Below are 22,486 nucleotides of genomic sequence, written 5' to 3'. Positions count from 1 at the left end.
TTGGGCTCTGGATCCTTTGTCCTTACCCCAACAGGTAGGTGGTAACATTTCCAAGTAACCTGTAAGAGCCAGTGCAAGTTCAGCAGCACAGCGGTCTGTGTGAAGCAGAGAGTTAATGCAGAAATAACTCCAGTTAACTGGGTCAAAGTATAATTTGAAAAATTAGGGACACTTTGGCTCTTTGCAGGAATAAGAGTCGGATATTTCCCGAGTGATGCTTCTGTTTATTGCTACAGTCCCAACAAATGTCTCAAACAACCTCCTGCCCAAAAATAGAAAGGTAACGGAATAAAGAGAAATAAAGTAACAAAGAGCCCTGGGGAGTGAATCCTTTTCGGTTCATATTTCTGCACAGAACACAAAGGCAAAGACTTCAGGATCATGTAAATCATACGTGAATATTTATAAAACGATTCGTTTTCTGATGTTCTCCATCTCCTCCTGGGAGACCACACAGATGACAGGAATGGCAAAAGAGATTAATTGCTCTCTAGTCACCAACTTTTCTGTTTGCTCATAACATTAGTTGAGACCCAAGAAAAGCAAAAATTCTAAGGGCCATTTTCTTGCCAGCTTGAGTTACGAAGCAATGCTACTGTACACTAAATCGCCCAACCACTGTACAAGAAAAACAACCCCGTTGATTCTTGCATGGGGAGACTCAAAAGCTATGGTTTCAGAAGCACCCCTTGAGATCCATATAGGATTGTGATAAATTAGATTCCAAAAGTTAAAAATCTTTGTCTTAAGGAGACTTAGAGAAAAAGGCTTATTAGAGTAGGCTCAGGAAGAACTCCACCGGGGTGGGTGGCTGTGTTAAACTGTTGCTAAAAAATGCTTTGCCTCAAAGGAATCTAGTTGCTCTCAACACACAGTGATGTTCTGAATAACGGAAAATAGACTGGAAGCCCACAAAACAGACAAAAGCGTAAGACTTCAGGCTTCAGCAAGGCTAGGAACATGTGCAAGGAGAATGTGACCCTAATGTGCAGGGAGCTGAGAATGAGAGTGGGTGGGTGCACAAATTAGCCTGATAGCACAAATCATTCTTTATGATCAGCCAGGTGTGCATATATTTATAATCTGAAGGAGTTTTTTTTTTTGTTTTTTGGGTTTTTTTTTGTTTTTGTTTTTGTTTTTGGTGGTGGTAGTAGTATTTTTTTATTTGTTTTGTGTGTGTGTGTGTGTGTGTGTGTGTGTGTGTGTGTGTGTGTGTGTGTGCTGTGTGTGTGGGGGGGTGTTTTACAAGGTATTCTAGTGTGGGCCTTGAACTTACAGTGATCCTTGTGCATCTGCCTGCTGGGATTACCGCCGGGCTATGCTGAAACAACGGATTTTTTAAATGGTCATGGCAGTTTCATAGCCTTTAAAGTAAAAGCTGTGACATCCACTGTAGAGCTTAAAGAGATTCAATTCTCAAACAACAACAACAACAAAAAGCATTTTGCATTTTGTTCCTTCAAATAAATAGTTTATGTTTAATATTTACATTTGATTCACTGAAAACACCACCGTGTGTATGTTACTATTTAAGATTAATCACTGATTGAACGCGATGCTTCTAGAATATTTAACTATTTTCCAATTACCTGTTGATTTTATGATCTCTAAAATCCATGGAAAATAGTCATGACTGGTTGTAAGCAAATTGTCTGTGTTTTAAGGCTTCAAGGGCTTCAGACTTCAAGCTTGCCCACCACTACCTATTTTTAAAGAATTGTGGTTGCCTTAACAGCCTCTTGTGTGGTAGGACAAATTGAATGAATCACTGTTGAAATTTGCTTATTTGCTCTTAAAATCGCCCATTTTACATTTCTTTTCACAATGGACCTCATGAGAACAAATGCGTCTGAACTATTCTAAGCCATAAAACTTCTCAGATGTTAAATCGCATCCATTACCAGATCACGTCTACATTTTGCAACCTAAACACCCAAAGTGAAGATCCTTTTAGATCTCATAGAAGACAGGAGAGAAACACTGGTTGGGGAAGGATCTTTGAATGACATCACTGTAGTAAAATCCTTGCTACTTGTACATTGTTTGCCAGAACAGCCTTTTTTAAAAAATAAACCCCTAATTTCTGAATCTCTAGTTCCATCCACCAAAAATAAAATGTCCAAAAATTTTTAATTTTTCTTTTTTTCTTTTCCTATGACTTGCTTGAAGGATTTAGCCTCGGTGTTGGACAGGAATATGTACTCAACTCATGAGAATTTCCTCTCATAATCTTTACAAGGCAGGAGAGGCAAGTTCTTTTTCTTCTGCAAACAATGCTTGCACTCCAGTACATTCTTCAGCATGTTTTTTTTTTTTTTTTTTTTTTTAGCCAGTTAGGAACCTACGTATCATTGATGTTGATCAGTCCACGGGGATCTCTTTTAATTACTCCTTTCTTTTTCCCTCTCAACAGCTTTAGTCTACCACTCCTCAGAGTCTCTGAATTACATTTTGCGGTAGCTCAAAGGAGAAGAAAGGGGAAGATGGAAGGCATGAAATATATCGTTTCCTTGTTTTTCTTCTTCATTTTCCTGGAAGGAAGCAAAACAGAACAAGTAAAACGTAAGTATCTTACATTTTTAAGAAAAAGAAATCTCAAATCCATCACGCCGTTGACATTGTGGTTATATTCTGTAGGGATTATGATTAGCCCAAATGTATCCATGCTGATACTCTAGAAGAAGATAAATGTTATTGATTTATGTATGAGTTAATGAAAGAATGAGAGCTTTGAATCAAGCCAACTAAACTTGAGGCTGTTTTTCTGATTATCATATAGTTTTCTTCTCAAAGAACACATGACAATTCTCTCTTTTCTCTTCTCAAATGTACAAATATCATTCTATTTTACGTAACTCTAGAATATCTGACAGATGAGCTGGATTTTTCCCCCATTTTCAGACTCTCCAGTGAAGGTTTAAGTTTATAAAAAAGCATAAGACAAAGAAAGCAGGGAAAGACAGGCTCTGCATATCCCTATTACTGAAAATCAACGAAGGAACTGGACTCAGACCCAGCGATGAAACTTAAGTTCCAAGAACTGTTAAGAAATTAGATGTCATTTATTGAAAGGAATGTCCACACAAACCCAGGCGATAGTTCTAGAAAATCAATAATCTGTCTGGGCTAACACATTAGAGAAAATGAGAATGGTAGGAGGGCTGGAGGGGATGAAGTCTAATTTGCCACCCCTTGCTGCCACTGCTGACATATCTGATCTTATAGGCCTCAACATCTTTTGGATACTTACAGACACATTTGAGTTCGATACTTGCTCTATATTTAAGGAGAAAACTAAGCTATAATTCTTTTTTAGAGCTACAAAAAAAAAAAAAAAAAAAAAAAAAAAAAAAGCACAGAGTGGATTTGGTCCAGCAGGGGTATATGTGCTCCACTAAACTTATTCATGAGAAAGAGCTGTAAAATATTCTTGATAGGAGCTGTAGCAGCATCTGAATCCCATCATTTGAACATTTATTGCTTCTATCTATAGAATTAAATATGGGTGACAAAAAGCACATTGATAAGGAGGGCAGAGCCAAGCCTATTCTATCATTAAGAGTGTGTCTGTACCACAATGATTTTCATAACATTCGGTCTTCTTCTTGGACCAAAGAAGAATGCATTTGATAAGGAGATCAAGCATCTGTGATGTGTAGTGACATCTAGAATAAGTGAGGCATAATTGGAGAAGTGGGGGGACAGTCTCTGAAAGGAAATTTGAGGTTCTCCCTTTGTCTTTCTCACATTACCCACTTTTCTTTCCATCCACAGAGTGGTCCATATCAGAACAGTCTCTGTTTATTTGAGTGCATGTGATAGAAATGTTGTCTGCCCGTTCTTAACTCCGTTAACAATTGGCAGACATCAAAAATTCCTGGTCTCTTAGAAAGACATTTCCCTTATAGCCTGCGTTACTGATGGCCTCATAGGGAATACTGTAACTCTCGATAGACTATTTCTTCTTGGAGGTCTTCCATACTTACCAAGAATTGAAGAATATTATCCATAAGACTTAGAATTTTGCTGACAAATCAAAGAAATATGATTTATGGAGCCTAAACTGATACTTTCTAATGTTTCTTCCTGCCTATTATTATGTCTCAAGTCATTTTAATATTTAGTTGATGTAACATGTCTTAAGGCACTGTTTGGGTCTAATATTTCAGATTATTCTCAGATGGTGAGGCCATTAACCATGATAATTGTTTACTAAAATTTAGTGTGGCCACACCTAAATCAGAGATATGCAAAATAATCTTTACTAAAGAGGAAATCTCATAGTTTGTGCTTCATGTACGCTGCCTTCATACATGGAAAGTTTATGCACACATATTTATATTGATACCATAACAATGACAAATAATAAACAGTGGAAATATCAAACAAATGGAGAATTTCTACAAATGATCCAAGCACTGTATTATAAACTCATTTTTTTGAAAAGTTGGTGGCCCTATAATGCTTTTTAAATTATATCTCAGAAGGACAAATATATGCATGATAGCCTTCTATGTCATGGTAAAATATGTCTAACAATGTCATGGTTTTCTAATGCCTGGTTCAGTTTCAACTGCATGTGTATGCCATAGATTAACTAAGCATCCTCTATTTGTAGATATGTTGCTTCTAGTTTTTTGATATTACAAATTAAGGGCATTAATGAGACCTTTTTAGATCTTAATGTACACATTCATGTGGAATTGATAGTCAAATAGTGTTTTAGTTTTCATCTGGATAACTGCTGTCAAATTCCTCTTCAGTAAGTTCCTATGTATGAATGCTCATTTATAATTCCTTTGCCAAGAGTGTTGTTGATCTTTATATTGGAAGATCATCATAGTTATACAAATTATATTTCATTTTTGCCTTCATATCTTTCTGTTCCTATATGATCATTTCAGTAACATTTTGTCTTAATTGGACTTACTTATTTTTCATGTATAAAATCTTACTAGCTTTTTGTTATTTCAAATATTGTTTATATAAGTTGTATTTTTATATCACTGTTTAAATTCTGTGTGGTCAGGTCTGTATTCCTTTCCTCTGTGGCTACTGAATTTTCTGGGAGGTCTCTCCCACCTAAATTATTATATTTTCTTTTGGAATTTATCCATAGTTCTCTGTTCCATGAAGAATTTAGATTCATATATGGGATGCACCAGAGAATTAGTTTTAAGTCTCTGGGCTCATGAGTAATATTTATGATCTTTTTATATTTTGTATTCCAGAATTTCCACAAGTGGAAATCACTATATTTTAAACAGGAAAAAAATTCTTCAGAGAAAAAGACCCATATTTTTAATTGTCTAGTACAAAAGAAAGGAAGGCATATGAGTACTTGAAAAGGAGGGCTATTTTTAAATTTTACAAAGCTGAGAAAAATACATAAATATAGAAGTGTTAAAATTTTTCATCTGTTCATTCTGTCTGTCTCTATTTTATTTAAGGAAACCTCAGTTTTTGAGTTATCAAGTGCTGGTTAGAATAGATTCATCTGAAGCCCAGGAGAATGTTTGATCTATCTGGACACCCTGAGTAGGAAGCATGTGACGTGCCCTTATGGTGAAAGATCTTTTCTCAATTGCTGTGGAAAAATGAAGAGTTTTAGGAAAAAAGCTTTGTATGCAGAAAACTCTGTTCACAGGGAGTGGTGAAGGCTTGTGTTGTCATTTACTGCTAGCTAATTAGCCATACTTGTAGTTGCTTTCACAAGCAGGAAGACAGGCTAAGGACACCAGGAAATACTGATAGTGCACTGCAGTGGATGAATGAGCCATTTGTTACTTATATAAAAGTTTGCTACTGTCCAGCATCAGCAAAGTTTGAGGTTCTTAGCCAGGAAAATATCTTTCTATAACTCCATTATTCTCTGTTGTTAAAGTTGTAGTCAGTGAGGCCAGGAAGTTCTTTTGAAGTTCAAAGGAGCGTAACATTCACAGCATAATATTCATGCAAATATGGGACAAATGGGCTGACAAGTTTGCCCCTTTTGGCAGATCTAACTTAGGTAATGAAGTATTGATCAAAGTGAAGTTGAAGAACTGAATTGTGAAGAATATCTTATTATATGTTTCTAATGAACCAGACTATACTAAGTCTGGCAAGGCTGCTGGAGACAAAACTGTGTCGCATGGATCCATCCCTGCCCTATAAAAGTAAAGTGGGTCTCTGAGAGAATATATTCTCACTCGTTTTTCTCTTCCAAGCTAAAGCTTGCAAACATTTATGTTTGGATTAAATAAAGTGGGAGTCTAGAATTCTCAGGAAAGGCGAGCCACCAGCATAGTAAGAGAAGCAAAAAATAAAAAAAAAAATAAAAAAAAATTAAAAAAAAAAGAAGAAGAAGAAGAAGAAGCTTAGCAATTTGTGTCCATGCAGGCATCTGCTACATCTCTGGTGAAAGCCAGACAAAAAAAGCACAGCTTTTCTAAGATCTCCTTGGCATTTCACATATTATTAAACATTAAAAAGAAGCAGTAAAGAGAGTATACTTATTAAAATTTATCTAGGTGGAAGAAGATGAGAGGAAGAGTGCTGTAAAGTCAGATAACTTCATCATGGTATGCCTGCCTCTAATTTCAGCACCAGGGAAATGAAGGATTGTGAATTTAAGACCAACCTGAGCTAAGCACGTTCTTAACCCTCTGTTAGACAGCTAAATATTGTTCAAAGTAAATTCTGATTTTTTAAAAAAAATACAGGAGCATGATGACTATGAAATTAGCCTAGATTCAACCCTTATTTTTCCAACTGTCTTATGTACTTGGGGAATATTACCCTCTAGGTCACTGGTTCGAAACCTGTGTGTTGTGACCCCTTTGGAGGTCAGATGACCATTTCACAGGGGGGGGGGTGTCACATATTAGCTATCCTGCATGTCACATATTTAGTTGGTGATTCATAACAGTGGCAAAATTACGGTTATGAAGTAGCAACAAAATCATTTTAGGGTTGGAGTCACTACAACCTAAGAACTGTATTACAGGGTCATGGCACCAGGAAGGTTGAGAACCACTAGTGTAGAAGAAATAGTGATCACCTTGGATTAATTTTCCTCAATGCTGTGAAAAAAACTGGCAGAAAAGCAAGTTTAGGGAAGGAAACATTGATTCTGGCTCAGTTTGAGAGTATGTTTCATTATACCTAGAAGAGCATTGCTGCAGGAATTGAGGCAGCTGATCACATTTTGTCTGTGGTCAGGAAGCATAGAGACAAATACCGCCACTCAGTACCCTCTCTCCTGGTCCTTCAGATAGGGACTAGACCCCATGGATAGGTTCTGTCCTCAGGATAGTTCTTTGCACATCAGTTAAACTAATCTAGAAAAACCTATCACAGGCATGTCTAGAGGTGTGTTTCCAAAGCATTTCTAAGTCTTATCAAGCTGGCCATCATGATCAACCATCAGAACCAACAGAATCATTTACATATTGGCTGGGACAAGATTAGCTCTTAATAAATGGTAGTCATTATGGAACTATTTACAAAACCAAGTTACATGCTCCACTAAGTTTTGAGATAAAAAAAAAATTGAAACAAAATGGCATCAAATGACTTGGTGAAAAGACAGATCACTGTAAATGCCAGCCAGAGTCAGAACTAAAGCACAGACCTCCAAATACAATATTCTCTTCACTATACTAATTTGGCTCTGGAAATTCTTTGAAGAAGCCAGTTCATTTTCTTGAATTCAAGCCCAGCCTTTTACATGTGGTGGCAGCAACTTAATATATAAGTGATGATCTAAGTGAATGAATAAAGACCTTTGTAACAACATTTCCTTAAGAGAGGCAATGTACACTTTGGAACTTAAAGAACAAAAGGCTAGGGATAGAATTCAGTGATTACCCAGCAGGTACAAAGCCCTGAATTCCATCCCCAAACCAGTAAAGTAACAGTAACAACATCAAAAAGCCTGAGATTGAGGCTGGGAAATGGCACAGGAGGAAAACTGCTAAGTAAGAATGAGGATTGTGTTTGAAGCCTTATTAACCCATGTAAAAATAAGTAACCATAGCAATGTGGGAGACAAAGATGGGAGAATGCTAAGACTAGATTGCCACAAACCAAACTCCAGATTCAATGAAAGACTTTGTCTCACTATTGTAGAGTTATTGAGCATGATACTCAGTGTATTCCTTTGACCTCCATGTATAGTCATGACTGTTCACACACAAATGTGAACACACACACAGACATACACCACACACATATACTATATACATTCATACACAGAAATGTAGACACAAATAAAAATGAAATTGGAATTTTAAAATATTCAGTGACATAACTGAGCCAAATCAAAATTTGGAAAGGATAAAAATATGTTCCTGGGAAGAAATCTTACATTATGGACAGAGAGTAGGGACCATGGGAAAGAGACAAGAGAAGCCAAGATTTCAGTTTTGTGTATTTTGCATAAAGCACCTGGACTTTTCATCATGTCATGAGGTCATGCTGAAGAGGATTTTATTCATTTAAGATTTATAGCTTGACTCCTTCCACAAACATTGGATCGGGGTTTGAGATGAAAAGACTAGTTGGAAGATAATGATTTTTAAAGATGAAATAAATCATAGGCCATCTAAATAAGAAAATGTAGATACAGTTGGGATGTAGTTAGGTAGATGATAGCATATTTATTTCAGTTTGGTGTGTTCATTCTGAAGAAATAAAAAGAGAAACCTTTGGGTTTGTTGAAAAGTAGCAATTGCACCAATAGAGTATCCCCGTTTTCCACCTACTACTTAAGCTGTGTTTATCAGGAGCTGCTCAAACAAAGCACATTCTGTGCAGCATAAAGGAAACAGCTATAAGCTTAGACTCATAAGATAAAGAGGGGCTCCTTGGTGTTTTTTTTTTTTTCTTTTAGTTAATCATCTGTAAAGGAATAGGGCAGAAATTAAGTAATAACAAAAGAAATGCCTTTCAATAATGATGATAAAATGTGCTCCATGTACCTTAACATTTAGTTACATTCATTAATTGGCATACAGTATAATGAAATGATCACATAATAGATGTTTAATGTGCCTATTAGACTAATAACAGCTGTCAGACATCCAAAGAAACATTCACATTAACATGATTGTTTTTACAATATAAAAATAGGTTCTCACTGCTAAACATGTAATAAATATATAAACACGTAAGAAAAACAACAGTAATCTTAAGATCTATGGATAATCGCAAGTACTTATTACAGCTACTCATACAGTCTTTTTTCCTAAGCTCTTCAATACATACATATATATTAAGTGAAACGCTGTCTTGAGACCAGTTTGAACTAGTACTTCCTATGTCAATTCAAAGTTGTTACGTTTAAAATGTACCAATACTGCACATACATTCTCATGCTGTCCCAAGTGAAAGTCGGGGACTCTATGTTTTTATGAGAGATAAATTTGATTCTGTTGTGAAACATTCAAGAGACCAACTTAAACTCTTGATCAAACAGGAAACATCCCCACTCAAACAGGTCTCCTTTAGCTAAAACTTGTGATGTTGAGGTGCTGATAGGAATGATTTTTTATTTAAATAAGAACTTGGATTTTTGGCCACAGTCCTATGCCATATGACATGGAACAGATTTTTAGCCAGAAAAAAATTCAGGTCAAGTTTCACCAGCCAAGTAGCCTTTTTGTAAAAGGATATCCCCATGGCCTCATAGAAAGACTAATGAGAATACCATCCGCTCTCAGTTATCCATGCTAATAAGATAGAAAGACATGATGAATTGAAATTTCATGGCATATCTCCTATTCTCATCTTAGCCAATAGTGTCAACCTCCTGTGTCAGCCATCTTTCAACTGTTACCCCTGCCTTCCTAGTGCATTTGAGTACCTACTAGTAGAGAACCAAATTAGCCACAAAGCAAATAGAGAAGATAATAATATGTGCACACTATGTTTTATGGTTATAGTGGTGTGTGTGTGTGTGTGTGTGTGTGTGTGTGTGTGTGTAGTTGAATTAGTTTGAGGCAAATGATCCAGCAAACATGACTGAGATAATTATTTAATTCCTGGATGAGGAAATAAGCCATAACAGTTGAACGAGGAATTTGACTTCTTCCTAGATTTCCTTTCTCACTGTTTTTCACAAATGAAAATGAGGTCTTCAAGCCCCGAGGGAATGGGACAGAAACTACAACTCTAAAACCTTATTCCAAGGAAATAAGGCATGAGTTATGTAACTACTGACTGTTTCCCTTCCTATATTGTGCTTCAACTTTGATAAATGAGCAGAGGGAAAGTACTTGTGCTTTACTTTCCTTCCTCACTATTCTAGAAGCTTTTGAAAGAAATTAAGAATTAAAGAGGAATTTATTTACTTGCTAGGTCCATTCCACATAACTCAGAGCAAAGATTCATTTTTCCCTTTTCACTGACCGTATGTGTTATAGTAAAATAAATATTATTGTAATGCTGACATAGTGATGTGTCTACAGTAAGCGCTGTTATCAAAAACAGTTCATGGGAATGTCTTCTTGGTTTTGGACCAGTGATAGAGTTATTGACCCTTTGACCTAATCTTGGGAGAAGTGCAGAGCATTGATGACAAAGAGGTATGTCACTGTGGCTGTTTACATTCTGTTTTATTCCTATTAACACGGGTTACTAAAGTAGCAGGGATTTCTGCTTCTAATTAAAGCCAGCTGGGAGGGGGAGCATCCTCATAGAAGCTAAGGAAGGGGGATGGGAGAGGAGGAAACCAAGAAAGAGGATAACATTTGAAATGTAAATACATAACCTATCCAATAAAAAATACTTCAAAAAATAACTATAATGATGCAGGTTGAAGGTCCGTTTCACATGTTAGTTGAATTGCTTTGGAACTCTCAGATACCAGTAGTTAGCAATAAGTTCTCCAGCTGATGTCTCTCAGATATTGCCACTAGATTCCTGTACTTAAATTCTTCATCTCTCCTAGAGATTAGTGTAACATCTCCATTTCAACAAAATCAGCTCATTAATACTTCATATCAAAGAAGATATACAGGGATTTTAGGTTTGGTTGATTATATGTTGCTGCTCATTAAGTTCTTTCCTTTTTAAAGTCCAAACTTACAAGCATATGCTGAGATTAAATTTACCTTCATTTGTGAAAATTGATAACTGTTCAATGTGAACATAATGAAATGCTTATAATTGTGAAAACCCCTAGATTTTGAGCGATGCTAAAATATTTAGTAATGACTCTTATATTTAATCTTACTACATGCTTGAAAAATACCAATGCCAGTGAACGCTGGAATATTATTTAAAAGCACCAATATTTGTTGTTGTTTAGTTCCTCGACTGCCCCTGGTCTCTCTCAATTTGCATTAGGCTTAGTTTTTTTTATCAGCAATAGTGTTTTGAGTTAGGTTTTTGCGTTCCTAAATAATGCAATTTAGAAGACAGTGTGTGAGTAATGTGGCTTCCGTGAGATGTGAGCAGATAAGGTAATGATTTGTAGGTTTAAGTAAAGGAAACAGAACATTAATTTTGGGTAAATTTTGTTTTCTAACCAAGATTGCTTTAGCTCAAGAGAGCTGTTGGAAATTTTGTTTTGTTGGCAATACAGACACAAAAGTTGAAATTAAAACATTGGCCATCTATATGTTTTTAAATGTTACTTATTTGTGTTGTGGGTTGGCATGAACAGAAGTCAGAGTCGCACTCACAGGAAACTGTTCTGTTCATCCAACATGTGTGTCATGGGATTGATGTCTGGTCCTCAACCTTGGCAGCAGGTAACTTTCTCCACTGAGTCCTTTCACTGGCCCTTTTGAGTATAAGGCTTTTTAACGTGTAAATGTATTTGGGTAGTTTACTTTATTGTAGTGACTGTTTAATCTTTCTTTTTTAAATTGAACAACTTTATTTTAAAAACAAAGATAAATGTACAGATTTTAAAAGCAGTTTTGCATAAAAGTATATGAATACATTTTTGGCAGTACTTGATTTTTTTAAGGTTTTGATAGTGTGCATTAAAATCTTACTAGTTACAATAAGCATAAAGTACATGTAAAACAAGATATAACCTGGAAATAGTCAAAGTTTTTTTGTTGTGTAAAGATTAAGCATAATGGTTTTTCATCTTTTTTTTTTTTTTTTTTGGCCTTTGTTTTTCTGGAACTTCATATAGTATGTGAGTTGTTTCTGGAGTGTTCAGAGCTTGCTTGGTTTAGTATCCAATTAACAGTGACTGCATATTATGTCTGTTCTTTTGTGACTGGATTACCTCAATCAGGATGATATTCTCTAGATGCATCCTTTTCTTAAGAATTTCATAAAGTCATTGTTTCTGAGTAGTATTCCATTGTGTAAATATACCACAATTTTTGTATCCATTCATCTACTGAAGGACATCTGGGTTCTTTCCAGCTTCTGGCTATTATAAATAGAGCTGCTATGAACATTGTGGTGCATGTGTCTTTGTTATATGTTGGAGCATCTCTGGGGTATATTTCCAGAAGTGGAATAGCTGGGTCTTCAGGTAGTACTATGTCCAATTTTCTGAGGAACTGCCAGGCTGATTTCTAGAGTGGTTGTACCAGTTTACAACCCCACCAATAGTGGAGAAGTGTTCCTCTTTCTCTGCAACCTCGCCAGCATCTGCTGTCATCAGAGTTTTGGATCTTGGCCAATCTGACTGGTGTGAGGTGGAATCTCAGGGTTGTTTTGATTTGCATTTCCCTGATGGCTAATGATGTTGAGCACCTCCTTAGATGTTTCTCAGCCATTCGATATTCCTCAATTGAGAACTTTTTGTTTAGCTCAGTACCCCATTTTTAATAGGGTTGTTTGATTCTCTGGTGTCTGAGTTCTTTGTATACCTTGGATATTAGGCCTCAATCTGATATGGGGTTGGTAAAGATTTTTTTCCAATCTGTTGGCTGCCATTTTGTTTTCTTGACAGTGTCCTTAGCCTTACAGAAACTTTTTAATCTCATTAAGTCTCGTTTGTCAATCTTTGACTTTAGGGCACGAGCCACTGGTGTTCTGAACAGGAAATTTTCTTCTGTGCCTATGTGTTCTAAGGTTTTTCCTACTTTCTCTTCCAGTCATTTCAGTGCACCTGGTTTAATGTGGAGATCTTTGATCCATTTGCCCTTGAGCTTTGTACAAGGAGATAAGAAAGGGTCTATTTTCATTCTTCTGCATGCTGAGTGCCAGTTGGACCAACATCATTTGTTGAATAGGCTGTCCTTTTTCCCTTGAATGTTTATCACTCCTTTGTCAAAAATCAAGTGACTGTATATGTGAGGACTCATTTCTGGATCTTCTATTCTATTCCATTGATCCACGTTCCTATCTCTGTACCAGTATCATGCAGTTTTTAACACAATTGCCTTGTAATATAGCTTGATGTCAGGGATGGTGATTCCCGCAGATGTTTTCTTGTTGAGGATGGATTTCTCTTTTCTAGGTCTTTTGTTATTCCAGATGAAATTCCACATTTCTCTTTCCAACTCTATGAAGAATTGGGTTGGAATTTTGATAGGGATTGCATTTAATCTGTAGATTGCTTTTGGTAAGATGGCCATTTTTAAAATGTTGATCCATCCAATCATGAGCATGGGAGATCTTTCTATTTTCTGAGCTCTGACTCTATTTTGTGGAATAGTTTGGAGAGTATTGGTATTAAGTTGTCAATAAATATCTGATAGAATTCTGCACTTAACCCATCTGGACCTGGGCTTTTTTTGATTGGGGGGCTTTTGATGACTGCTTCTATTTCTTTAGGTGTTATGGGATTATTTAGATGGTTTACCTGGTCCTGGTTTAGCTTTAGTGTCTGGCATCTCTCTAGGAATTCATCCATTTCCTCCAGATTTTCCAGCTTTGTTGAGTATTGGGTTTTGTAGAAGGATCTGATGATTTCTTGAATTTCCTCAGTTTCAGTTGTTATGTCTCCAGTTTCCTTTCTGATTTTGTTAATTTGGATACTCTCTCTTTACCCTCTAGTTAGTCTGGCTAAGGGTTTATCAATCTTGTTAATTTTCTCAAAGAACCACCTCTTCGTTTTGTTGATTCTTTGAATGGTTCTTTTTGTTTCTATTTGGTAGATTTTTGCTCTGAGTTTGATTATTTCTTGCTGTCTATTCCTCTTGGGTGTTTCTTTTTCCTTTTGTTCTGGAACTTTCATGTTTAATCTTTCAAAGGTCTTAATTTTCCATTATCCCTTTTGTTTATCAAGCAAGACAGAAATACATCATCCAAACATACAGATCACAACTTGTAGCAAAAATTCATCTAACTTGATATTTTAAATAGGTAGATCCGATATCAACCATACATTTCATTAACCCACCAGAGAGAAGCTTAATTTGCATGATATGCAGGGTCTATTCATATGTAAACCATGGATTTACACTTAAAAATAGTTAGGATTCTTTCAAACTGCACCCCACAGTTACCTGACAATAGCCATGTATGCTGTATCCCACAGTTACCTGCCACTATAAAAGAGGCTGCTTCCCCCCTCCCCACTGTCTTGCCTCTTTTGCTTTTGTCCTCTTGCTCTTGTGCTTACTCCTTTGTCCCTCTCTCCCCATTCCCTTCCCACCTCTCTCCATGTGCTCATGGCTGTCCTCTTCTTCTCTTCTTTCCTCTATTCCTCTCTCTCTCTCCCTGTCCTTACTACCCTCTTAACTCCCCTCTCCATGACGTGAATAAACTCTATTCTATACTATACCATCGTGTGACTGGTCCCTCAGGTGGAAGGAATGACCAACATGGACCCACCAGAGGTATGCCTTTCCCCGCACACCTCATCACAACTCCCTAGAACATATCCTCTCCACTCTCCTTATCTCTTTCCTAACACTGGTGCTGAATCCTGGGACAAATTTTTCTTTATCTTTTTATAAACACATAAAAATAGCTTCTAAGTGCTTTCAATTCAAGTACTGTAGATACATATTACTATGCAAAACTATTAATGCTACTCGAAGGTGTCATGTTCATGAGTTTGTTTTCAATTATGTCATTTACTTCTGAAACATTGAAGTCTTTTAAGTAGAATGCAAATAACCTGATTGTCAGTGTAACTATGCACTTATTAAAAAAAGAGTTATTTTCTTGTCATTAGCAAGATGGTAGGGAAAGATGCCTCATTTGGATATAGGGATTGTAGAATTCATGATCATTCCTCAATAGTTAAAGAGTATGAAATTCCTGAAATATTTCTAAGTTGTGTGTGGATAAAGAAGTTGTATTTCTAGACTCACCTAAAAACCACACATATTATGCCTAAAAACATTTTTTTTTTTTTTTTGGTTTTCAGTGTCCTTTCAGTGAAAGCATGGTCTTGAATGCACATTCTTACTCATAAAATATACTTTAATGCAAATTGTTAGGGGAAAATGGCACTACCATATAATTGAAAACAAAAATATGATTACTTAAAATTAGTATATACTAAACCTTATTGATGATTCAAACAAAATACTGGTTTAATTATTCCCTATAGAATTGCCAATATTTGAAGCTGTTAGGCTATCCATTGCTGGTCATCTTTATCAACTGATACTAAAAACAAAGGTTAGTATAGCTTTTGTGGGAGAAAGTTTGACAATATAGGTCAAGAATTTAAAAATATGTAAAAATTTTGACCCAAGAACTTTACTTCTTAGAAGTTATATTAAGGAAACAACCAGTGTAGGAAGGTTTGCCGTGAAACTTCTAAAAATGGAGATAGCAGCTGTGTAATTGGGAAAATTGGGAATTGGTTAATGTTAAAGTTGAACTATATCTCGATATAGATATAGCATTCAAAATCAAAACAAATCATTTTGTGAGTCAAGTTTATATGAAAAGGTAAAATATATAAAACAGCTAAAATAAATACTGAGAAGTAATGATGTCATGGAACGGATATTACGTGATTTAAGACCTATTGTATAAGCTGGCACAATGAAGACTGTGACGCTGGTCAAAGGAAAAATAAAAGATCAATAGAACACAACAGGAAGCCCAGAAATAGATATGTGCAAACATTGTCAGGAAACTTTCAACAAAGAAGGAAAGTTGTAAATGAAATGGGAATAGTCTTTTCAATAGATAGTGCTTGAACAACTGACCTCATATATCTCAGTAAATAAGTTAATTAATTGAGCCATGGATCTTACATACTTCACAGTAGCCTTGGAGTATATTACTGACCAAAGTTTAGGCAGCAGTGTGGCTTTAGCAATGGTGTTTTGAATAAAACATCAAAGGCACAATTGGTGAAATAACTAATAAACTAGACTGTTAATATTAAAAAATACTACCAACAAATACTATACTCAAAAATTGAAACCACCAGTTTTAGGAGAACACAATGGCTAACTGTACCAAACACTTAAGTTTGGCATTACATGATGTCTCTATGGTATGTTCCTGAACAAAACATGGGAGTACTGCCTAACTCACTCCTTGATTATTCTATGTACATCACACCCACACTAGACAAAGACATTGCAAATAGAAACTGGTAGACTGGTACCTCTCATGAATATAGTTGCTGGAATTCTTAAAATTTTTGGTTTATTAAGGAACTGGAGTAATGAAACTGTGGTTTAAAACTTTTGTTTGCAACCTCATGGGAAGAACAACGTCATCAACAGCCAAGGCACTGAAGTGGGGAGGGTGATGAGAGAGGGAGCACATTCATGGAAGCAAGTTGAGGAGGAGAAGGGAAGGGAGTTGGGGGGGGAGGGCATAACATTTGAAATGTAAATACAGAGAATATCCAATAACATTGAAAAAAAACCTTTTGTTGCTTTTGTAGCATACTGGAGTTTGGTTCCCAGCACATCCATGGTATGCCATAGAAGTATCTGCAAATTCCAGGTCCACGAGACTTGGCAATCTTCTTTTGGCCTCTGTGGGTACCCACATGTGTGTGTGTGTGTGTGTGTGTGTGTGTGTGTGTGTGTGCACGCGCGCGCGCACGTGTACTCGAGTGCGCTCACACACTTGAGTGTTGCGGGCACTTGCATATACACAAGTGCACACACACTTAAATAAAAATGATATTTAAGTAATAAATTGAGATTAATGATGTATGAAAAGGATGATTTACCACAGTCAGGTGGGATTTATTGCAGGTTTGTAAATGTGTTTCAACATTTTAAAAAGTCCATTAAGGTAGTCTATTATATCAACAAGCTGAAGAAAATGAACGCATGATATCATCAAAAGAAGCCCAAAAAGCATTTTATAGAATCTAATAATATTTAGCAAACTAGAGGTCGAGGAGAATGTGTTCATCTTGACAGAGGACAGCAGTATCATGAAGGCAAGACACCAGATGCTTTTTTGTTTAGGTCCAGAATAAGAAAATAGTATCCACTCTCACTTTTAAAATTGACCTTTGACTAGAAGTCTTAGATAATGGATAAATAATGTACGCATCATGAAAGAAATAAAACCTTTGTCCACAGATGACATAGTTATTCATATAAAATTCCCTCAAAGGGCTGGAGAAACGATGCAGTGATTAAGAGAAGGTATTGCTCCTGCAGTAGACCTCAACTTTGTTCACAGCACTCACATCAGGTGGCTTACAACTGCCTATTATCTGTGACTTGGAGAGAGTCAATGCCCTTTTCTGGCCTCAGCAGGTGTTTGCATGCACGCACACACGTGTAAAAATAAAATAAAATAAATAGCAACAATGGAGTAGGCTTCTGTAATTAACAAGTTAATTCTGAAATTAACAATTAACAAAGATGAAAGATATAAATTTAATATACAAAATTCCGTTTCCTTTCTAAATCCCAACGTCAGTGAACATATACAATTAAATTTTGAAAACCTCAGTGCCATTTATTTATATTACTACCAAATGAAGGAAATGCATATATATATATATATATATATATATATATATATATATATATATATAATAAATTGTGTGCAGGATCTTTATTAGGAAAACTAAGAACACTAATGAAATAGAGTGAGCTAAACAGAAATATACTTGTGTTTATGGGTAGAAAAACACGTAGTTGACAGATATCAGTTCTAGCCTCATTTGAAAATTTACTAGAAAGGGAAAAATACCCTGAATAACTTACAGTACTGAAGGAGGAGAAGACAGTAGTAGCATCATTCTGACCCTACATAGTTCCAGGGCTCATGTAAAGGACACTGTGTGGCTTGGCGACAGAATAGAATATAACAGAATACAGAGCCAATAACTAAACTAATACATATATAGCTGACTGATCTTTCACTAAACAGAGACAATTCATCAGAAGTGCTGCTATCTTTTCACACAATGAAATGCAACCCTCACAAAACTTCTAGAAGGTAACATAGCAGAAAATCTGGGAGAAATTCTATTTGGTAATGGTTCTTTTGTCACTGCTCCTAAAGCATGTTATGAAAGAAGACATTGATAAGTTGGACTGCTTTTAAGGTAAAATATTCTGCTGTTATGAAGAGATTGTAAGAGAAAAGAATGACGGCTCAATATCTTTGTCTTTACAGTGCATTTCTAGTCACAATATGCAGCAAATTCTAAAAGTTGACAAGAAGAATGGGAACAATCTAATTAATACGTGGGCAAAATACCCAAAAGACAGTTCACTAAGAAAGATATGCTGGTGGCAGATGAAGAAAAATTTAAATTACATGCCAGAAAGAAACAACAATATAGATGCTGGGGAGATGGCTCAGTGGTTAAGAGCACTGGCTGCTTTTCCTAGAAGTCCTGAGTTCAAATCCCAGCAACCACATGATGGCTCACCCAGTCTGTAATGGGATCTGATGCCCTCTTCTGGTGTGTCTGAAGAGAGTGGCAGTGTACTCACCTTCATCAAATAAATTAATCTTAAATTAAAAGGAAAACCCACAAAATAAATGACCATATGTGAGAACAGTGTCTCATGCCCTCAATACAAGCACTTAGGAGGCAGAGGCAGGCAGATCTGTTCGAGTTCAAGGCTAACATGGTCTGCATAGAATTATAAGCTATACAGGGATATGCATTTAGAGCCTCTGTGATGTAATATGTTGTGTTGATTTTTTAAAAGATGCTGCTTTGCACTTATTAAAATCGCCAAACAATGAGAATAGTAAGTGCTTTTTCGGATATGGAACAACAGAAACTTTTTCATTGCTGGGTGGGGCATACTAGCTTTGTTTTGCTTGCTGTGATAAGACACCAAGACCAAAAGCAACTTGGAGCAGAGTTTACAGCTTATTGTCCTTCAGGAAGGGAAGTCAGAAAAAAAAAAGAAAGAAAGAAAGAAAAAAAACAGGGCAGCAATCTTCTAAAATCACAGACAGTTACATCCTTTTTTTCCAAGAAGGAAGAGTAATAGGGCACAGTCACAATCAAATCAAAGAAAAGCCAAACTTCAAACTTCAACCGTCTGAAAAATTCACTTCTTGATTTGTAAGTCCCACTAACTATCCATCCTTTGGGCTCCAAAGGCCTGAGAAGCTCTGCTTATCCAGATCTACTACTGTCTGTGCCTCACAGAATTCACAGTCTGGATACCAATTCTGTCATAGTTATATTTCTGTTGTGGTGATTAAGATCATGGTCAAATGCAACCTGGGGAAGAAAGGGTTTATTTCAAATTGTGCTTCCAGGCAACAAGTCCTTATTGAGCAAACATGAGTTCAACCAGGGCAAAGACCTGGAGGCAGGAACTCATGTGGAGGCCTCAAAGGAATGCCGCTTGCTGGCTTGCTTCCCCCAACTTGTTCTGTTCACTGCCTTATCCCTCGAGGACCACCTACCCTGGAGTATCACTGCCCAGAGTGTGCTGAGCACTTTTCCATCAATCACCAATCAAGAAAATGCCACACAGCTTTGACCATAGGACAATCTGATGGGGAGATTTTTTTTTTTTCCTCTTCTCAGTTGATGGGCTTATATCAGGTTGATAGAAATCCTAACCACCACACTGTGGGCATGCAAAAATGGTAAAGGAAATTTAGAAAAAATTTTACCAATTCCTTTCAGAGCTAAACATAACCTTGCCGTCTTCACCAGGAACTGTTTTGTTCCTAATATTTAAATGAGGTGGAAACTTATGCCCACTCCTGTTTATAAGTGCTATGAAATCTTTATTCACAAGTTCTAAAAAATGAAGTAACCAAGCTTTCCCTTAGCAAGGGAGTAGTTTAACAAGTTTAAATGTAGCTACATAATGTATTTTTGATGTTTGAGATAAATGATAATAAAAATAAGTGAACAATTAACAATACCATGACACACAGAAACCTTAAATTCATATAGCCAAGTGAATGAAGCTTACTTTAAAAGGTCATATATCTGATGCTATCAACACTGGCATTCTAGAAAAGATAAAAGTATAGAGCAATGCAAAAGTCCAATGGGAAGATAAAAAATCAGAGTAGAGGAGACTTTCTGGGCAGCAAAGCATATCTATTTGTTATTGCAATAGTGTATGTATAACATCTAGTTGTAAAATCACATGGAACTGGGGGTTACAAAGAATGGACCCTAATGCAGATCATGTACATATACTTTGCTATTATTAGCAACTCAACATTGGTTTATCAGAGACAATGAACCACATTGGTACAAGGCATTAATAATATGTGCAAGTGAAATGTAGGTGGAGAGGATTTGTACATTCTGTAAACTGTTTTAAAACCTAAAACTGCTCTAACAGATGAAAACACATTTTAAAAAGAAAAAAAAATGGAGGGATGTTATGAGAATGTGGAAAGTGTTTAATTTCTGGTTGAAAGGTTTCATGTGATTTTTTTCCTTTCTGTTACTTTTATTTTATTTTTTATTAATATGCGATTTTTATATGGTGAAATAGCCCCTTTTAGAACAATTTTTATAAATGCATTTTGTCCCATAGAAAACATTGTAATCAAGTTATAAACTGACTCCATCCCTCCAAACACTTCATGTTTGCCTTTTTACTGTTATTTAGTACAATTTCTTCTTTTCCCCTTTTATTGAAAAAAGATTCTTAAAACTATTTTTATTTATTTATTTTCTATGAATGCTCTGTCTGCATGTATACCTGCCTATCAGAAGAGGGCATTGGATCCCATTACAGATGGTTGTGAGCCACCATGCTAGGAATTGAACTCAGGACATCTGGAATAGCAGCCAGTGCTCTTAACTGCTGAGCCATCTCTCCAGTCCCTGAAAACTGATTCTTTTATCAGCATCTAGATTACAGTTCCCTCTCCCTGTCCTCCTCCCCATAGTTGCTCATCTCCTCTCCTACTTAGTCCACACGCTTTCTGTCTTTCCTACACCTATACTATGTAGGGAACTGCCTGTGCCTGCTAATCAGGTCCATCACTTTAGGTTTCACATTAAGGTCTTTGATTCATTAGTCATTCATTTTTGTGTAGGTTGATAGATGTGGGTCTAATTTTATTCTTCTGAATGTGGACTGCCAGATTTCCTAGCCCGATGTGCTGAAGACATTATCTTTTCTCCAGGGCGTTTTGGACATCTTTGCTATAGCCTATCCTGAGATCATATCTTCTCATTTGAACCTACCCATCTCAAGACAGGTTCTTGCTATGTTGCCTATACTGGCCTTAAAGTCAAAGCATATCCCCACCCACACCCCCACTTCCTTAGCCCTCAAGTTAATGGGATTCTAGGCATGATCCACCATGCCTGCTTTTTTGCTTCATTTTTGTATGTGTTATTAGAAATGAGAAAAGTTAACTTTAAATATTGCACATGAGTACTTAAATGGCTTCATAGTATTTGCTGAATTTGTTTAAGACACTATTGTTTCTTCGTTGAATTGACTCTGCATCTTTGTTTAATCAATTTAGGTATTCTGTTAGTTTGTTTATCTAACCTTTAGCTGATACTATATGTACTGAAAACTATAACATCTTTGCTTTTCAAACTATTTTGCTTCTACTTTCTTTTATTTTTGATAAATAAAAAATATTCTTATACTCCCATCTTTTTAAAAGAAAATATCCTGCTAATACTCGTGTCTTTTTCTTTGAGACAAGGTTTTACTATTTAGCCTAGACTAAACTACAATGTACTATGTAGACCATATTGGCCTTGAACTGCTAGGGATCCACATACATCTGCATGGAATCTATTATCCACTCTGGAAAGAACTGACATCTTAAGAATTCTTTATCTTCCACCTTACAAATATTATAACTGTATGCAACTTATAGGCCTTCATTACTCCCTTCCAACAATGCATTATAGTTTTCTTAGTACAAACCTTGCAAATGTTTTGCTAGACGTGTACTAGTAGTAAATAGTATATGTACTAATTGGAGATCATTTGCTTTTGTATCATTTAGAGACCAAGTGTCACTTTGTAGTATGGGCTGGAAGTGAAATCTCTTTAGTCCTCCTACCTTTGTTCCCCATGTGTAACAAATGATCTGCCATAACCAGTCATACTTCAGTTTCTCCTTGTTTATTTTAGAATATGTAAACATGGTTGGTCTTGAATCCTACAGTCTTGCTAGATTCTTTTACTATTCCTAATAACATTTGAATAGATTGGTG

General features: G+C 36.1%; 1 protein-coding gene across 2 annotated transcripts in view; it reads left to right on the top strand.

Annotated features, from left to right (window-relative positions):
* The window catches only part of CHRDL1 (chordin like 1), a gene marked incomplete at its 3' end in the record, with an annotated part of 106,019 nt that overhangs the window by 1,453 nt on the left and 82,080 nt on the right, over positions 1–22,486 (top strand). For both annotated transcript variants that reach the window (XM_080909615.1, XM_080909614.1), the window contains exon 2: positions 2,414–2,562. In XM_080909615.1, coding sequence (XP_080765741.1) covers positions 2,484–2,562 — 79 coding nt within the window. In that variant the 5' untranslated portion in view covers positions 2,414–2,483. The remainder of the gene's footprint in view (positions 1–2,413; positions 2,563–22,486) is intronic.

This window comes from Micromys minutus, assembly GCF_963924665.1.
Source record: "Micromys minutus genome assembly, chromosome: X".
In the NCBI taxonomy this organism is placed as follows: domain Eukaryota; kingdom Metazoa; phylum Chordata; class Mammalia; order Rodentia; family Muridae; genus Micromys; species Micromys minutus.
The sequence above is the reverse complement of the archived record's forward strand: the minus strand, read 5'-3'. Positions and strand labels throughout refer to the sequence as shown.